This window comes from Porites lutea, chromosome 2 (genome assembly GCF_958299795.1).
Source record: "Porites lutea chromosome 2, jaPorLute2.1, whole genome shotgun sequence".
Classification (NCBI taxonomy): Eukaryota; Metazoa; Cnidaria; class Anthozoa; order Scleractinia; family Poritidae; genus Porites; species Porites lutea.
In genome coordinates, this window is record NC_133202.1 from 14,246,960 (window position 1) to 14,266,484 (window position 19,525).

At 38.4% G+C, this 19,525-nt stretch overlaps 3 protein-coding genes across 3 annotated transcripts; all 3 read left to right on the top strand.

The window, feature by feature from the left end:
- The first annotated feature begins 47 nt into the window (after nucleotides 1–47).
- On the top strand, nucleotides 48–2,733 carry LOC140927808 (small ribosomal subunit protein uS17-like). Its single transcript, XM_073377493.1, has 2 exons — nucleotides 48–161; nucleotides 498–2,733. Exons 1-2 carry the CDS (start codon nucleotides 66–68, stop codon nucleotides 690–692), a joined length of 291 nt encoding a protein of 96 aa, XP_073233594.1. The 5' UTR covers nucleotides 48–65; the 3' UTR covers nucleotides 693–2,733.
- Nucleotides 2,734–3,444: 711 nt separating this feature from the next.
- Nucleotides 3,445–17,656, top strand: LOC140927800 (probable E3 SUMO-protein ligase RNF212). Its single transcript, XM_073377484.1, has 15 exons — nucleotides 3,445–3,590; nucleotides 4,108–4,169; nucleotides 4,633–4,707; nucleotides 5,102–5,158; nucleotides 5,947–6,002; nucleotides 6,659–6,780; nucleotides 6,931–7,000; nucleotides 7,900–7,936; nucleotides 8,046–8,118; nucleotides 8,595–8,679; nucleotides 9,363–9,488; nucleotides 9,973–10,088; nucleotides 10,692–10,750; nucleotides 10,851–10,897; nucleotides 17,478–17,656. The coding sequence occupies exons 1-15, from the start codon at nucleotides 3,485–3,487 to the stop codon at nucleotides 17,503–17,505; spliced, it is 1,119 nt and encodes a 372-aa protein (XP_073233585.1). The 5' UTR covers nucleotides 3,445–3,484; the 3' UTR covers nucleotides 17,506–17,656.
- On the top strand, nucleotides 13,041–14,893 carry LOC140927799 (substance-K receptor-like). Its single transcript, XM_073377483.1, has one exon. It carries the CDS (start codon nucleotides 13,219–13,221, stop codon nucleotides 14,323–14,325), a length of 1,107 nt encoding a protein of 368 aa, XP_073233584.1. The 5' UTR covers nucleotides 13,041–13,218; the 3' UTR covers nucleotides 14,326–14,893.
- Nucleotides 17,657–19,525: the final 1,869 nt, after the last annotated feature.

Genomic DNA, 19,525 nt, shown 5'->3' on the forward strand with positions numbered 1-19,525 from the left:
CCTGGACCTGAAATCATAAAGATAGTTTATTTACTCTTACATGAACTCGAATTTGAAAATCCAACATGGCGCAGTTTGTGGGAACTGTCATTGGAACAAAAATGGACAAAACAGCCAAGGTTTTAGTCACAAGGATGGTCCTATACCGAAAATTAAGAAAGGTCAGAATTCTGTCTAAGTCTTAAGAAGAAAGAGCTTTATTTAAAATTACCAACGACAGCAGAAAACAGCACTCCAGGAAGTGTTTTCCCCTAGGCAGTTGTGTCCTTATGTTCATTGTTGCCTGTTTAAATCATTTACACACGATTCATTCTTCTCCCCAACAAGGTTAGGTTATTCTATCCCTTGACATCACGATTTAAAAGCTTTTATCAGTCTAGCGTGGGTGTCACACTATGAGAATTGTCTTACTAATTTTTACCTCGTAAGCTTAAAGTTCCTCAGGCAAATTCTACATTAAGCTTGAGCTTATTATATTGCTTTCTTCTGAATTTCAGTACTTCAATGAAAGAAAAGTTTATTTTGCCCATGATGAAAATAATGACTGCACCAGGGGGGATCTTGTTGTCATCAAAGAATGTCGCAAGCTTAGCAAGAAAAAAGCATTTACAGTGGCAGAGATAGTAGACAAAGCTCCAAAGGTTGTTGACCCTGAAACAGGACAGATTCACATACAGGATAACAGAGAATAACATTGAAGGAAACATTAAATCACCTTTTTTTATTATAATGAACAAGAGAGTGAAGAAGATTTGTACAAAGGAAACAGTTCTCTCCCATACTTACAGTTGCACAATCACATGTACATTGTAACATGGAAGTAGAATGGCCAGCCTGTCAATGAATGAAAGCAATACTTGTAGTTAGTTTTGTGGACTTATTGTACTACAGAAGGCCCTCTTCAGTCACATGACATCTACAACTTGCAACAAACTGGTGGAGAAATGACAACAATGATGATGATGATGAACTTTATTTAAGTGTCTACAATGTACATGTACATGTAGTCTTCTAGCTGGCCTGTTAATGCCTACTAATAGAGAACTGACTAATTAAAATACCACCAACCTAACTAAAAATGGACATGTATTTTGGAGAACAAATCAGTCTTCCCCTCACCTCCATTCAAAGTTGGGGTTTTAGTTTTTTTGCTAAAGTACAGGGCCCGGCTCCTGGAAAGATGGTTGAGTGTAACCCAGGATTAAGCCAATTTTAAGCACGGTTTTCTGGTCCAAGAACATGTTCCTTGAGCTTACAAAATACTGTTGTGCCTTTACTTCGAAAAAAAGAAATGATAACACAAAATGTTGCTTAAGGCAATGCATAGGAAGGTAAATACAAAAAGTGGAACAAAATTTTAATCCCGGATGAGCGCTAATCGGCCTTTCAGGAACCGGGCCCTGTACTGTAGCTTGAATAGTGGAGTAACAATGGTTTTTACTGGTCAGAGCAGGTGTGGGATTTAAACCCACATTTTCCCATTTTGAAGTAGATAATTATCGTCAGCAAAAAAGCTAGAAAATTTTCCCTTGAGGGAAAATTATTTCAATTTTGCCTCTGATTGTACCTGCTGTATTAATTAAAGCAAACATTAGCCTGGCATTGTCCATGATATACAAACATCTCCCTTAAGTGAACACGTTCTATAAAAAGACCCTTTTCTGACTTTTCGAGATTCCAGAGAGTTACATGAGGTTCAACTTTATCTGGCATTTTCCTGATTATTATATTCCACAATCTGATATAATTATTACTATTTTTATTTTTACTCCACCTTGGCAAATCCATAGCTCCTCAACACTTAAACAAGCGAGCCATGTGAGACCTTGCCAAAAAGAAATGCAAAGTTTTTTAGAAAGAAAATGAAAAAACAGTATCACAAAAAAGAAATAACTGAAAGCTGAGTGCTTATTAAAACTTTCTCACTAAAACGAGTCCTGAACTCTAATTAGTGAAATTCAACCAAGATTGCATAATTCTGGACATATTCCAGCAGCAAAACCTAACATACACATGTCTCAATAGGGAACTAACCAGAAAACATTGTATTTGAAGAATTAATTGGAATATCATAAAACTTTACTTTTCTCCAAAGCTTTCTGGCTTGCAGATTAAGTCCGGTCCCGTATTTTTTTAGACTGGTACATTTAAAATAAAAAATTAATGGTATCAAAGTGTTTACTGCAAAATTGATGGTGCTTGGAGAGTTTCCTGTCTTTGTTCTCGTTTTTATTCTGTGACATGGATCTGCCTTCATAGTGTATTAGGACTTTTTTTTTCTTCATTTGAATATTTGTAGAAATAATTGTGATAACTATACCCACCTGGATCTTGCATGAAAGGCTGCTTTGTGTTTTCAATGATTTGTTTTCATATATTTTTTCCACCATATTATTATTATTTTGCAAGCCTGGCACATGCAGTGTATGTGTATTATTTGATAACATTGTGAAAAAAAAAATTCTATTTTACAGCCGATACCATATTCGGTACATCCGTAAATCTCAAAGGAATGCATGCCCTAGCCTATTTATTTTAAGCAACAATTACCACTGAGGGAAATGGTATTAAAGACATAAGCAACGGTATTTTTACAGTCTGAACAGTCACTTTATATTCCTTATTGCCCAAAACTGCAATATTATTGGCTTAGCTAGTACATTTTGAAACAAGGTGAAAAGGATAACATGCAGTCAGCCCAGAGTCTAAGGGAGTTCATTGGAATTTTGATGATTACAATTTATAAGAGAATGTATGAAAATAAACAAAAAAAAATTCTTAAAAATTCAATTTTTTTTCTAAAATAGAAATTAAAAAGAACTCACCTTGTGTTTGTGTTGAAAAATCCAGGCTTGGCCGCTTCGGTTGTTCATTCTGCTGTCAAGGTCACGTTCACATTCATATCTTTATCCGCGGTTGAAAAATATATGATTTATTTCATGTCATTTCATGTCTTTTCCACCGTAAGATATTTACTACCATTCACTACTTGCCAGCTGTGCGTTGCGTTTGGTTCGATTCCCAGGCAAGCCTGGTCATGTTGTTCATTCTAGTGCAAAGATTATGTTTACTTTCAAAATTTGTTTCATTTCATATGATAAAATATTCAATTTCAAACAAGTCAAACACTGAACGAATGTTACTCCCGTAGGTCTCCACCCTAGAAAGAAATTGCAAAAAACGCGGGTGCGCCATTTTTCCCGCCAATTTTTTAAAACACTTAGCTAAAGCAGTCAGCAGTCATCTTGCTGTCATTTTATTTGGATCGACGAAAATAAGCTTGATTCAATTTCAGTTTGTGTGTTTAAATTCTGATCTCTTTTTTGCTGTATGTTATGACTGACAAGACCACATAGCTGCGATATGTCCTGCGTTTCTTCTCGCCATTTTACACGTTGATCATTGTGAGGAGAAGAATGGGAATCGTTGCTTGAAGTGAAAAAACATTATTTGTACATCCTAATGCTGGAATCAAGTGAAAAGGATGGCAGACTGGGTCCACTGTAACAACTGTTTTGTTCGACCTGGAGGAGGAAAGAGATTTTCTTTGACGAACTGTGGCCATGTATATTGTGAAGACTGTGTTCGAGGTAAGTAATTTATTAAGAATAATGGAAATAAGCGAAGGGATCTGTATAAACACTTTTCTACCGTGCGATACGCTGAAATTAAAAATTCGTTTGAGCTATGTTTGTCGGCATTTGTCCCTTGGTTCATGTAAATTGTTAGGGCTTTAAATTTTGCATTTAGACGCCGGGTGCTTTTTACAGAGCGCAATGTAATTTTTAAGCTTTTATATTATTAATTATAAGCTTATCAACAAAACCCGTTTATTAGTTCAATAGGATGATAGTCGCTCACCGTTCAAGCAAGCCCTAAGAACATCAGATTATGGATCCATAGAGACAGTTTGCTTAGAGTTTTTAATTACAATTCAGTAAGCTCTTTATTTTACAATCCCTTTTAATCGCCTTCAGCAAGTTCCTCTGAAAGTTGCTCCCTTTTTCACCGGAATAGTATCGGTCCTCGTAGAGCAAACTTTTGCACAATGCATGCGTTTTATATTAGGGAGGTGTAACTTCCAGGTGTGTTGCTTTTGATCTGTAGCAAATCCAGACCATTGCTTCTTGTGTAAGAGAACCTGTAACTCAATCCTTTTGTCATCTCAGGTAAGGCAAATTTTTGGCTAGTTTAGGCCTCAAGGGTAATTGTAGTGCAGCTGGGAAAAAGATGATCGCATCCAGCAGTCATTTTGCCAATGCTTACAAGAACGAGATCTCTCTATGACCTCTATAAAACCTGGTAATCAAAATTCGGGCAAGTTCTAAGACTGCCTCTAATCCGCTATTTTTTCTTTCTCTTTTTTTTTCTGCTGGAAAAAAGAATACCCTGCTAGGTGTGGGTACTTTCCAATCCGCTCATTCTTTCTGGCTTGTGTGAGTGAGATACAAGAAATAATTCTCAGCCTTCCCAGAAAACGCTTAAAATGGCTTCATAAAGTCTCTAAATTTATGGTTTATTGTGGTTATTAGTTCATTTTGTCAAATTAATCTTGTTAGGGTGCCCCTGCGGAACATGCAATAATAACTACGGTAAACAAAATAACGTTGAATTTAAATTTAATACACTTAGATGAAACCCGAAGTTGAGATGTATTTTACCGACCCTGCTGTTTTATCCAAGAAATATCATTCTCAATTGTCACAGGTGAGTGGCAAACTTTTTGTTTGTTTCAAATCCACCTGAGTTGCTTCCTTAAGTGTTACATAATTATGTTCCAAAATTATTCTATGATTACGTCTGATTATTGGAGCTGTCATGCTCAGCTAGTTAGTTTACGGAAGATAAAAAGTTCTCATATTCTGGTATGAAATCAATGCACTATGATAGTTGAGAGGGAACACAGATTATTCCTTTTAACACTTATTTATAACGGAATGAATTAGTAAATAAACAAACAAACAAAATAGAAGAAACTAGTATTCTAATGAACTCTAGTAACTTCTTATTGCCGGATTATAGTTTAAAGTTTTTGAACAGCCTTTTTAGGTGGATCTTTCGCTCTTGCTAGATTTCGATACGTCTCTAATTTTTGTTATAGGTTATTGAGTTTCAGAAGAGTCACCGACAACGCCTGGCAGCAAATAATGATAAAAGGGTAAGTGTACTCAAGACAGTCATTACCGTCATCACCATAATCATCATCATCAGGAGCCCATAACCCGGAGCGTCTAACTTCCATACTGCGCCTATGCAACGGCGTTTTCACAAGTAGGTGTATTTTTAGATAAGCCTTTCCCGCGAATTGCTTTCGAAAAGCCAATCAGAAGCAAGTGCGTCATCAATAATAAACTTTTAATACGTAACCAGGACAACTCCTTCACATTGAAATAAAAAGCATGGCGGACGCACTTGAGGAATCTTCAGAGGATTCTTCTGACAGTACTTCAAGCGACAATTTCAGTATTTACGCGGAAACTAGCAGTTCAGAGGAAGATCTGCAAAACGTAGAAGAGCCCGGGACGTCTACTTCATCGGCGACAACGCATAATTCACGCAAAGGGAAACCGAAATCATCTTCGAAACAGCCGACTGTGAAAAAGGTCCAAGCGACAACAGTCATTTTTCGCGGGAAAAGCTTATCTAAAAATAAACTCACTTGTAAAAACGCCGTTGCACGAATTTATGGCAGTTGCACGCTCCGGGTTATGAGCTCCTGTCATCATCATCATCATCGTCATCATCATCATCATTATCATCATGATAGTCATCATCATCATCATATTAATTTTTAAACACAACGTCATTATCACACGGTTCAAAGATGGAATAAAAAGGCTAGTCGACACGTTGATGTTTTCCCTTCAACGTACATCTTTCTCTGACGATATGCTTGAACCACCCAAATAATTAAGACTGACTGTTATTCTTTATGACGTGTGAAAGGTTCTGGCAGCGGAGAGACTCCAGCGGCAGATGTCGAGACTACAAGAACTTGAACGGTACGATCACGTTTCTTTACGGTTACGTTCTCTTTAAATTTTCAAAAAATTATACAACAGGAGACAGAGGAACCTTAGGAATTAAAAATGCAGTCAAGACCAGCCTGGCCTGAGTAGGCGCTTGAGAATTATGACGGAGGAGATAAGTGGTGCACTAGTGTGTCCTATTAGTTCTCATACACCAGTAGCCTTCCACACAGACGTTATAGGGATTCACTTTACGTTTAACCTATAAGGTTTGCATCTGCCCATTTTGCAATGTTATCTACTTTAATTTATCACCATGAAAATGACGAATAAATGAATTTCATAATATATACTTGAATCGCGGAGTGAAGAAATAAATGAAAAGAAGATCATAGTAGTTAAAGACTCAACTTATGCAGTTGCGAAAAGAAAGCTTGAAAATAGAATCATTCTTGCCGGGATTCGAACCCTGACCTCTGTGATATCTGTGCAGCGCTCGAACCAACTGAGATAGCAAGCCAACTGGGAGCTGCATGTCATTAAGTTGGCATCTGCCAATTTTGCGATGTTGTCTACTTTATATTTAATTATCGCTGATAGTGTGTTCAGGGAAAATTAAGAGTAATTACTTAATTGAATGTCAGGTAATATAATGAGAACGCTGTCTTTAACAAATTGTATGCTCATAGGGAAGTTGCAGCCCTGCAGGAAGAGAACTGTCACTTGAAACGACTTCTTGCTGGTAATACAAGCCGGACGAGCACTCCACATAATCATCGAAACTCACCAGGAGCTACTCCCGTGAAAAGAGGTCAGGAAATTTCTTAATTATTGTATCCTCAGTGCGCAAAACGTTGTTAACATCCTCCCAACTTTGTAAACCTTAGCAACCTTTATATAAAAGCCAGAATATAATGAATATCAACTGAAAAGTATTCCTGAATACTTAAAATCATTGCAGGACACACCCCATCCCCGACTGGCAGTCAGTACTCAGCTGTCTCACCTTACGGAAGGACTACACCAAACAGGTAAAATCATGGCCTGAATTTCACCCCTTCGAGTCGCATACAGTTGGGAGTATGCGACTCGAAGGGATGTCTGAAATTCAGGCTAGTAAAATAATTGCTGCTACAACAGATCATTACAAGAGATCTTTGCCGCTTTTAGGAAAGTACTAGTTACTACAATAGATGAAAGAAAAACTTGGGTTAGTTCGCTGAACCGTTGGTCTTCAATTTTAATACCGTAATATAACAAAAGGACCAACATCAAACAACTCTCATCGCCTAGGGACGTTTAGAGCGACTGATTGCAAGGATGAGAGTCATTGTTATCTGTGACTTGGCTTGAGAACCCTAGCCCTGGGCTTAATGGGCGTTAAGCCCAATAAACACAAATTAGGCGCGGGAGTAGCTCTTCGCCTGTATTTTTAAAATGTACATATCAAGTCAGGGGCGGATCAGATTTTTTTAATGTAGGTGTGTGTTTGAGGGGGGGGGGGGGGGGGGTGGATGATACCAATTGACCGCCAAACTATACGTTAATTTATTTTAAGTTGTCCTACGTTTGTCGTTTCTCCCAAAACATGACGAATTAGGAAGGACGAAGGCTGGTTGGCTTCACAAGGTTTTAGCGACCCACGTATTTCTATATTTTTTTGGGACCCACGTATTTCCTTTTGTTTTTCCGCGTATCATATTTCTTGGTGGGCTGTTCTAAACAACCTCCCCCCCCCCCTCCCCTCTGGATCCGTCCTTACAAGTTGCTCGATATCTAACTTGAGATTGGGTCGAGGCAAAAGTAAAGTAGAATACGAGGTGAGTACTCTGAGACGAAGTCTTGCGTCGATAAGTAAATACAGCGAGTGTGTTATGCGCAATGCTGGAACGAATCGTACTGATGATCAATTCTTTTTACTTTTGTACAGCTCACAAAGGGACAGTAAAGGGCTACACCAGTGGCAGGTATAGAGGAATTAGTTTATTTGCAAAAATTTACCTTTGCTCTTTATAAGTTTAAGTCAACAAGTATAAAACACTCTCGTACGTCTGACAACATGTTTTGTGTCTTTAGAACCACATGCCATGTACTCCTGCAGGCCCTACGAGGTTGTCTGTTCGGACACCACCTTATAATGGCTATATGGGTACGTACTTTTTTTGGTTTTCCATGATGCTCAAAGATTCATAGACACAAAAATTGCTTGTTTTATATGTATATGTCACGTACTCTCCCCCAAACAGGTCAGGAACACGGATAAGCAACTTCTCAAATTAAGAGAACAATACGTACAAGACTTGAGGATGTCCGAATGTAGAGTGATTAAAAAAACAGAAATGGAATAACGTTGTTCTAGTGGCCACAGCTGGTCGCCTGCCAACAAATCTGACCAGTGCTTTCATTGTGGGGTATCTTACATACCAGACGGGATTCATAGGATATTTATGTCCGGAATAAAGGGTTTTCATAGTGTTTGTAATGTGACGGAAGGTACAAAGTATGTTTTATTAACTACATTAACTCTTCGAAAAGAAAGAGGCTGGACTGTACCCTAAATTTCTGCCAGTTCGTTAAAGCCAGCGGATATGTATTAGCTAACAACTGTCAATTACCCTATTCTAGGAACCGTGAGAGAAACACCTTCGCCAAACAAGCAGCTTTTATCGCGCCCAGGTTCCGCTGGAGGAACACCTGGTGCAGTGCTCAGGTACAAATTTTCATTCCCTTGAATAATTCACTAAGTTACTCCGGCTTTCGATGCAATGACTACACGAAAACAACAATCCCCAGATAGGTGGTAGCAGCTCTCCTAACACTAAAAGCCAATCAGTTTGCAACCCTAACAGTAGAATGAAAATAATGATAAACAATGCTGTGTAATTGTTTTCTGCGACCAATGAGGAGACATCTTACGAGCAGCTGCTACAGTACTTAGATAGGTACGTGATACAGTCATGTGACACAGGTCAGTGGATACCCTTTTTGACAGCTGTCAATTGACCATAACATGGATGTCCATAAGGATGTCCACTATCAAGTTAAACACAGATTGCATATGCCTTGAACACCTAGGTAATTGTAGTAATGCCTCGTCGTTACAAGAAAATAATGCCCGCTTAGCAGCCAATCAGAGCGCGCGTACTATTGCAGCCATATAATAAAGAAATGTAATTCATGAATTGAAATCTATGTTTGCTGGCCAGGTTAGGCGTCTTTTCAGAAAATACTTGTTTTCAAAAACGGTCAAACAAAGTCAACGAATACTAGGAAACAAACTGAGTGGTGACCAGTATTCGCTCAAGTAACTCAAGAGCCAAATCAAGAAGGCATTTTTCTTATCACAACAAGAGGAAACTGTTGAGATAAAATATTTTTCCCTATGTTTTGAAGGACACCCTACGTCATGCGAACAGCCAAAACACCTGGAAGCCATGAAGCAATCACCCCATCTGGACTTGGAGCGGCAGGGGTTTCCTCTTCCTCTATGTCTATGGGATCGCCTACTTTGTCGACTAGGTCAGTTCTCATGTGACACTCTTTTAAACAAAACTGAGTATTATGCCTCAAATGTTATGAAGCCGCCACGTGTTTTAATGGTAACACATGTGTTACGTTTTGTTACGGCTTTACATCTGATCGCGTTTGACTGTTTGACTTGGTTCTGCAGTTTGTCCTAAAAATAAGGACAGACTATTAGCAAAGAAACAATTTTGCAATTTCTTAACAACACAGAATAAATAGGCTTACTTATGACTGAGCACCTTTATGGTCTCTTGGCCTCAGCTATATACATTTGCGTTGTAAATTAATGGTTTGTTTTTGGTTTGGTTTTCTTTCAAAAGAACCTTGTTGTTATTGTTAGTGTCTTTATGATGTCTTCAGTTGCCTGAAATCAGTATTAGTTTTGGGCTGGCGGAAAGAGAGCCTCTTAAATTCATTTTCATGATAAACCTAAGGCTTTTAAATGTTTATTTGACGGTTTTTTAATTCCTTCACTCAGATCAAGCACACCCAGTAACAGTAGACTATGTGAAAGATCACAATACACAACTCCATCGTCATCGCAAGGAGGGACGCAGATAAGTTCTACTCCAATCCAAAAAGAGCGTTACAGCCGTAAGTACACTTCTTTATATATTTTCCCTATCAGATTTGCATCAGAATGTCCGCGATAATTGAAAACATGCCACCAGTAGAGTATCGCACTGAGTATAAATGAAAAAATTCGTACTTATACAAAATTTGACGATTTCAGACTACGCTGTTACTCTGCCCTCACTATCAATAATCATTTCTGTTGTTTTTATATAAAATTTTAAAACTTAATGCACTTTAAATTTTCCTTTCCCCGTTATACGTTACTTGTAGTTCTTATGTAAATATTTACGTACGCCGCGAGTTAGTTGCAGGTGGCAGTGACCAACTCGAAAGCCTAAGCTCCTTTGGTCACACCGCATATTTCACCTTTGTTGATTTATGTGATTTGTTGTCTTGTTTTTTCTTACTTTTGTAATGTATTGTAATTCAGTGATTGTAACTCTTAAAATAGTGAAAAAAATCTGAAATCTGAAGAGGGGGCCTAACTGGGAAATTATAGCTAAACAGGTTACTAAAAACCATGCAGGTTCTTACTCGAGGGTTTTTCTGTATAATGTGTAATCATCTTACCACATCCTGGCATCCTAAAACTCTTTTTAACAGTCATTTACTTTTCTTCAGAAGAAGACGAGATGGTGACGCCTTCGAGTCAACTGGATCCCTCTAGAAGACAAATACAGGTTTCAATAAAACTTCTCAGATGTTATTTTATGTATATATTGAATTGGATGGCATTGGTTTCATTACGGATGCGTTTCTTTTACTTTTTTTTCTTAACAGCTTAGATACCAACCTCGATCAGCAGTTATAAACAAACAGCCATTCGTGTGAGTGTTAACACTTTTAACTCTTAACCCAGCCCTTCGCGCAGGAGATCTCTGCTACGTGATTTATATTGCTGCTGTTTTAAATTGCGCGCCAGACTTGCCGAAAAGCAGGTTGTGAGCAAGTTTAATCAACCACGAATTTTATCGGCGAAAAAATGTAAGACTTTCTTGGGGAGAACTATTGTGCCTTTAGCTTTTATAGCTCATAGCGTTTTAGCAATATTTGCATTCTAGGACGAAACTGGTGAAATGTAGTCCCATTAAAGTGCCGTTGTTATCTTATCTCTGAGAGTATTATTTTGGCAATCATTAAGTTCTCTGTGAAAGAGAACATTTGTTCAAAGGCGCATAAAGAAAAGGGCCAAAAAGAGATCTTTAAAACTAAGTGGTAACATTTCCTTTCTTCGAGTCTTTCTTCTTTATGCGAACTAAGTATTTCGAGGTAGAATTCGTAGGGAAGGCAATGCACTCCAACAAATAGGAATACTTGATTTTTCGTGTTGTGTTAACGTTCTTTGACAACCTTGAGTCTGGCTATCTAGTCTTATTTTGGGCAATTATCGGCGAAGAATTGGAAAATTGTAATAGCCAAGTGCTGGTGCTCTGTTTTCGCTTATTACTTTGGTATGTTGTCCCCGGGGCTGGGGGGGGGGGGGGGGGGCTCCCATGTAAAAGTGACGGGGATGCTCGTCCCCTAAAGGAGACCAATGTGGGTGTGGATCGAGCTTAAACTGATCCCTAAGGGAGATTTCTGTGTGATCAGTGTTACGGCATTTTTTATAAATCTCCTTACGCACAGTCCCAAGCGATACCTGAATGGGCAGATATAGTGACTTTCCATCCCAAACACCCTAAGCATCCCCGTCACTATTAAATGGGAGTCCCCCCGGAATGTCTTTGTTTTGACCTACGAAGGCTGAGAAACGGTACTTTTGTCACTTTGCTTTTTTGTATTTTACTGAGCGGGCTATGAAAAACTGCACCAATTTGTCGTTTCTCTAAAATAATTTTTGTTCACATAGCACTTTCTTTAAGGATAAGGCCAGAAAAGCACCTGTTAATACATTTATGAAGAATTTAAGAGGCTGTTTGTTCAGGTGCCATCTTGTAAAGCCAACAAATGAAATCATTTAGAATAAACTTTTGGAAAACATGAATAAGAACAACCGTCTTTACTAGCTTTGTTATCTTGCAGAATGACGACACAAACTCTTATCAAGATTTTTGTTATTCTTGGCAACAAAATTCGCCCTCTTCTTTGGAATACGGACGCCCACTCGAAACGAAATTATCCATAGCTTATGAAAAAACGGACAAATGAAAATTACTTTGATACCTTTTAACGATAACCTTTATGTATGACTTGCCGAACCTTATCACCTTATTTGCTTAAGCCACAACTTATTCAAACACTGAGAGCGACATCACCGACTCGTAACTTCCTTTTAATAAGTTTTAATATATTATTGGCTCTATGAGCGAACAAGGCCTAGGCTATGATTGGCTAGTCCCGCGCGAGTAGGCAAGATGGAGCTATTGAATATTGAAACTCGGGATTGCCTACTTTTCAGTTCTTGAAATAAATTTTCATTCGTTGAAATTTTTCGGCAATTGATGTAACGAATCCACCCTCGTACCCAGCGTCTTTGTTCCCCTTGACCAGCATGCGCAGAAAGGGACGAAGCCTAAGACTCGAGGTTGACCTGATTTGTACTGTCAAGATGGCTGCACTACGTACGTTCCATGAACCTTAAAGTTTTAGCGTTTTATAGCTCAATCAATTTCTGGCTGCTTAAATACGTCTCGCTGTATCAATGGCGCTTGCATCTGTGAAATACAAGTGAATTAACATTAAGTATTTCTCATTTCCTTTTACTTGGATCAAACACTTGAGTTTTATTGGACACCTCTTGAATATTTTTATTGTACTAAGAAAGTCGATATTAATTTCCTTAAGTCATGAACTAAGGCATTCACCAGAGGATCTCAATAAAAAATTACAGCTTCAAAAACTTTAATTACCAGTTGGAGGAGATAAATCTACTAATGTTATTGAACAAAACTGCTATTCACCAGGAGGTAAAAGATGCTAAGCTATGATGCAAGAAATAAATCATGGCAATCGGTCGAATGTAATAACCCTTTCCGTAAGAGATTTGAACTAGTAATTTGACACCTGTCGTTCAACTTGAAACCTTTTACGTTTCTCAGCTTAATTAAGCCGATAAAACTCTCGCACAGGTGTTCCACAAACCACTAAACCTGCAAGCGTACAAGAAGAATGGTCAAATAGTCCGAAATATTGAGCCAAGTAAAAAGCAATGAAAACCCAAATAGACGTGCATCGAACTGGCCATGAAAGTTCGACTGTATTTTCTGAGCCAGGTTATATCATGGGAATCAAAGTGGCCGCTTACTGCATCATTATCGTGACTTCACTTGTGGGCAACAGTCTCATTATAGCCATTGTTCTCAAGAATTACAACCACCACATGAAGACACCAAACAACTTCTTCGTTGTGAACACAGCGGCTGCCGATATCCTAATCACAGTGTCCAGTGCTACAGAAGCGGTTGTCACAATCGCAGCGTCCAAATGGCTGATCGAGGGAACATTTGGACATTTTTTGTGTAAACTGAAGACAGTAACAATGGCGCTGTCCGCGCTGGTGTCAACCCAAAGCTTGGCCACAATGGCGATTGATCGTTTCATTGTAGTGTTCTTTCCTCTCAAGAGAATCATTGGGCGTCATGGCGCATACTCGATAATAACGGTGATATGGATCACGTCCGCTGCCTTTACAATCCCAATGGTTTTCATAGCCGATGTCCAAGAACTAAGGGGCACTAGCGTGTGTTTTCTGACTTTCTGGAAATCGAAATCTATAGAAAACTACTTTATTGCAATATTCGTGTTATTCAAATGCACCCCTTTGGTGATTCAAGGAGTTTTGTATGTGGCAGTGATATTGAAACTGTGTTTGAGAGAGACACCGGGGAATGAGCTTCATATTCCCAATCACCATCACTATCACACTGAGAAGATGAACCGCAGAATAATAGGAATGCTCATCGCAATTGTGCTGCTGTTTGCAATTTGCTGGCTTCCCATTTGGATTGAATCTATGGTCTGCTTTCAAAATTTTACCAACAGCATTTGCCAGTCGTTACACATCAACTTCATTGTCTGGTTCTTGGCCTACAGCAAAAGTGCGATCAATCCGTGCATTTATTTTGTTTTTAATGAGACTTTTCGCCACGGTGCCTCTCTGCTGTGGTCTAAATTCGTCCACAGTCGCTCTCGCCGTCGTTGCAGTATTTCTCTAAGACACAATCGAGTAACGCCTTTGCAAAATCGAGCCGTTCCGGGGTATGAAGGAGATAATACCAACACTACAAGAACAGCGCCTGTAAATACAACAACCTAGAAAACTATGTTGACTCCTGTTTTAGCATTACCGTTGGAGTTCGAATTTCGTGTTTAAGAAAAACACGCTAGGCCCGTAGAAATAGGACAGCTCCAGATTTGGAAACCATTATAAAGCTTAGTGTTTTTGTATTCAGTAAAAGTCTAACTGCCGAGCAACGTGCTATGAAGCTTTGATATTTCTACGTTTGGCAGAACACTTTGTAAATTAATTACTCAAAGCCCGAACTAAGTTTACTTTAGAAAATTTACAGTATTTGGATATGTTATCGATATAACGCATAGTGGCATTTCTTAATATAATAATCACTGATGTTGAACTCGGTAGTTGTCATTCCACGAATGAGTAATAACGCTTAGTTGATAACGTCCGCAGCAAACGTCACTTTGATTAACTGACTAAATTTTATCCACTTCAAATGATAAAAAGTTGCGGATAAAAAATTGGACGAGTCATTACTCAAGAAAAAGCATTTATTTAGTTATGTTACCAGTTTCTTTACCCACACAGTTTTTCGACTTTATACCCAAATTAAAGGACAATTCATGTTAAATTTATCTCTCCTTGTGATGAACTTGCTGCACGTTCAGTTGCAACATTATTTTATAAAGATGGACTTTTCCTAATATATGGCGTAGGATCGCGAAAGAGCTTGTTAATGATGAGTAATCGGTCACATCGAACGGGCCCTGGCCAGTGCCAATTCTGATTCTCTACTGCAGGCAATAAATTCAAAACTACATGAAGGAAGATCATCGCAGTTATATGCGCAACTTTTGCAGCTGGGAAAAGAAAGCCTGAAAAAGATTCAGGTTTTTTTTTTCAGGCTTTCTTTTCGCAACTGTAAAACTTGTGTATATAACTGCGATGATCTTCCTTCACTCCGCAGTTCACATACATGATTTTCATATATCCACAACTTCAAATTCAAAACTGTCAGCTCTTCCTGGAATACACATTTCATCAAATATTTGAAGAGGAAATCTGTCGTTTGACAAAAAAAAAAAGAAGTCATCATTTCAGAGGCTCGTTAGTTTTAAACAAGTAGACTACACTTGTTCTCAGTTGAAGATATGCAATGAATCATTCGTGCAATTCTTTCAGTTGTATTTCTACTGTAACGTGAAATGTAATCATTACAGATGTAACATGGAACAGTAAGGCAAACCATTCTCCCCGATGAGTGCTGTCAACTGAAGGGGTCATCTCAGGGTTACTTTCACATTTTTGGTCTAAAGTGATCTAAAAATAGAACTAAAGGTCTCCAGACACTCCAGTATCATGGATTCCTTGCGTAGTAAACCATGCTTAGGCAAGCCAGCACACTCTCTTGCCCTGCCGTCCTCGCGAAGTCAGGGGAAAGGTGTTTTCGGTGAGTTTCGTTCAGTGACGTCACGGCTCTTAACTTTTGTGTTTGCCCACAGGTGACCCAGGCTCTGTGATAGCACCACAGTATGATTTAAGTAAAATTACAGTGTTTGTGTGGGGCAAAATACGACCCTGAAATTTGTGGGAAATACTACTAAAATTAGTACTACTGAGTATAATAAAGGTCAATGAGACTTACTCTGCAGATAGTTGTTATTTTCATTAATGCTCACACGAATTTTCGTGATAATTTGCTCAAATTCACCCTCTATGCAATATAATACACATAATAGGTGGAAAGATATGGCATCACAGCCGCCATCACTCCCCTTCCAACACCCTTTTTTCTTCGAATTTCGAACTTCAACGGTAAATAAACACGCTAGGCCCGTAGAAATAGGACAGCTCCAGATATGAAAACCACTATGAAGCCAGTTGGTGTTCTTGCATTCAGCAAAAGTCTTACTGCAGAGTTAGTTTCATTTACCTTTCTTTAGTATTTTCCTCAAATTTTAGGATCATATTTTTACCCCACACAAACACTGTAAATTTACTGGAATCGTACTGTGGTACTATCACAGAACCTGGGTTACCCGTGTTTGACCCAGCGGGGAACGCCCTGGGACTTTTAACAAATTAAAAAGGTTAAGGCGCTCCTTATTTTTGACAGAGAGGAGAGTGATTTTTCGACGAAACTGGACGACTAGACAGATTTGTTTTGTAAGGTTTATAAGTATTACGTACCTGTTTCCCTTATTTATGTCTCGCCTGTCTGCTTTGCATTATTGTTGCTCCCTTCATATCCGGAGTCGAACCGCACTAATTTAATGTAGTTGGCTCTCTAACTTGATTATCTTCATAAATATACGCTAGGATTTTAATAAGCAATGACATCGTTTGTTTTGTAAGATTTCAAATAAGGGAATTTCAAATTTTTCTTTTTTGTTTTCAATTTTTGATTCTTTTGTTACCCTTCAGTTTTTGTTTTGTTTTTTTATTTCTGTTTTTATTATTCTTTTTTAAGAGAGGTTGACCCGATTTCATTAAGTAAGGTTTAACTAGGACTGATAAAGGAGAATTTTCTTAGGGAATGACTTAGAGTTTACAAAACCATCTACTTCATGGGCTGTAAAACTCGGGCTTTCGAATACAAACGTTACCAGTAAAGAGCGAACAGCTGTTAAATAAGACCCTGTGGTGTGACCAATCACAGAAGATCCTATCGGCCTGTATGTAAGCCCCTTGGACACCTTACGTAATTTACAAAATGTAGAACAGTTGAACCTTCATTAAGCAGCCAGTAATCAAAGTCCCGAAATAAATGTAGAAACTAGCAGCAACCAAAGGTTAGGAAATGAACATTTGCGTTTACCTTAGAGTTGTGACTGATGTTAAGAATCACTTCTTTCATAATAAGCAAATAGTAGATGCGTGCGTGAATAAGATGATCCTTTTTAAAACTTGAAAAGGTAATTCAGTTTTCTCACAAATTTGCCTCACAGAAAAATCGTGGCTGCGAACCCTTTGTTTTCCCTCTTATGCCTTGAACCCTAGTCTCCCTCGCAGCCGTTTTTTGGATGTCACGCAAAGCTTTGCAAAACTGAGGGCAAAACTGTCCACCTATCCCTCCCCTAAGCCAACATTAACACTTACTTCTCACTTAGGGCAAATGTTGACTTAGGGGAGGGGAAGGTGGACAGTCTCCCAGAAACGTATAATGATCCATATAGTGTAAGTGGAGAGGAATTTCCCTGGAATCTTATTCTGATATCCTTTCCTTACAGAACCACGCCTGCAGGCACGTCGCACTGAACAGAGGGATTTCCACTCAAAAAACAACAACGATCTGGGGAAGACCAGGATTCTGATTCTTGATGAGATCGATCGAGTTTCATCACAAGACCTGTTACACTTGCTTTAGCTTTGAAACTAATGTATTAATAAATAAAGCATTTTACCTTTACTAACGCTTCCTTTCGTCTTTCAAAACCTCCGACAGATAATCTTGTCGAACAACACTGGGGATTTTAAACTTGAAATGATTAGTTGTAGTATCCCTCTATACTTTTTCCACGGTTTTCTTTATCTTAGTTTCATGCAATGAAAGGAAAGCCGTGAACAGTAAATATTTGAATCAAAGAGAAACTAATAATTGGCAGCCTGTGACATATGCATCTTCAAAGCTGACTTGAAAAGAAAAGGAAAAATGCCCGACTGAATAAGATTTCAGCCTGTCACCGGCACAGTTCGCTAAAACTTTTTTTTTGCTTCTCGTTTATTTTCTTAGAGTGGGAGAAAAGATTAAATGAAAATCGTTTTCAAATGAACGTATTTTCCTTCGTATCAGATAGAAAAAAAATTAAAAAGTTTTGTATGTTTTTATTCTCATGGCAACTTTGCAGACCATACTAAGAGAATATGATTATTTAAATATCACTACGTTACCATGGAAACCTTTACCTTAATTACCAACCAACTTTTCAGAACATTTTGAAAGGTATCTGTTGCTTCCATGGTGTCCATGTAAACGAATTACAGAAATAAAAAACAAGTTAAAACGTGTTACAAGTTTCCATGGCAACTCTTTTTTAAACATGGCGGACTTTAAGGAGATCGCTTTCCATCGATTGATCGTAAAACCTTGCAGTAAGAAATCTTGTTTTTTGTTATGACGCCAAACAGAGAGAGTAGATGCCAAAGACGATTTCAATTTGGATTAGTCAGTTTGAACAGTTTTTCAGCAACCCGATAAGCACCAGATATTTGCGAAGGCAACACAATTTATTCGAGGACGTCATGTTGGCGATGTGTTGCTAAGGAATGCGTATTTCATGAACAAGGTCAAGGCCACTGTATTGTTCGTCACCCCAAGCATCGCTGATGCTTTTGTTCACTGGAAAGCTGGAACAGTCTTTCAAGAGGTTTATATTCAACAAGTTTTTAAGTAGGGCTTTACACAGAAATAGCAGAAAAGAAATATCCTGTTTCTGTGACTTTAGTGTGATTATTAATTAAATCGGAAATTAAAGGTATTCGTAAAAAAAAAAAAATTGTTATAGAGGATTTCCGATATCCCATATTTTATTTTAGCACAAATACCAATAAATATTGTGGGCAACAAAAAGGAATGTTGTCATGGGATTCTCGTAGCAACTGACTGTTCATTTACCACGGAAGACTAAATCTTAGATGTCCACACATCTTACAAAAAGAAGCAAGCTACAGATACTCCCTTGTACTTTATTGCAACCGGTGCAAACGAGGGACAATTATGAAAATATATAAACATGTATCTAGTTCCCATGACAGTCATCATCAAGGCAACCAACACTGATCCCACAGCATAGCGCTCTCCTCTCCGTAGATTGGTCAAATTGCACCTTATGACGACATTAGAAAAACAAACACCTGTCTACTGTTAGGTAGCCAAAGAGGTGTGTCGTTGCCAAGGATAATTTAGATTGTGGTTGGTCCGTTCAAATATACCAGTACGGATAGTACTGGTGACGTCACTACTCTATGACGTCAGATCGGTTGGGCTTCGATTGATGTTCACTATGCTTTGATTGGTCTGCTGGAAGCTGCTTATAAGGACAAGATACAATTTATTTCCCCACTGTAGTACATCAACCGCTACGACCTTGAACTCTTAACTTGTGGTGTTTATGAATGAAAAATGAATTTTCTTAGCAAAAACGAAGCTGATTTTGAGTGCTCCTTTGATTGTAATGACAATGGTGAGTTACAAAGTATTTTTGACTATTTTATTCAAAAGCTGTGGGGGGGGGGGGGGGGGGGAAACGGGGTGAATGTTCATGTGGTCTCGTGAATA

What these genes read in the sequence shown, in the direction of transcription:
- LOC140927799 (XM_073377483.1), top strand. Translation starts at nt 13,219, where the DNA reads ATGAAAACCCAAATAGACGTGCATCGAACTGGCCATGAAAGTTCGACT.
- LOC140927808 (XM_073377493.1), top strand. Translation starts at nt 66, where the DNA reads ATGGCGCAGTTTGTGGGAACTGTCATTGGAACAAAAATGGACAAAACA. An exon ending in TATACCGAAAATTAAGAAAG is followed by an intron (nt 162 to 497) that starts GTCAGAATTCTG and finishes TCTGAATTTCAG; the next exon opens with TACTTCAATGAAAGAAAAGT.
- LOC140927800 (XM_073377484.1), top strand. Translation starts at nt 3,485, where the DNA reads ATGGCAGACTGGGTCCACTGTAACAACTGTTTTGTTCGACCTGGAGGA. An exon ending in CAATCCTTTTGTCATCTCAG is followed by an intron (nt 4,170 to 4,632) that starts GTAAGGCAAATT and finishes TAATACACTTAG; the next exon opens with ATGAAACCCGAAGTTGAGAT. An exon ending in ATAAACAAACAGCCATTCGT is followed by an intron (nt 10,898 to 17,477) that starts GTGAGTGTTAAC and finishes CTTTCCTTACAG; the next exon opens with AACCACGCCTGCAGGCACGT.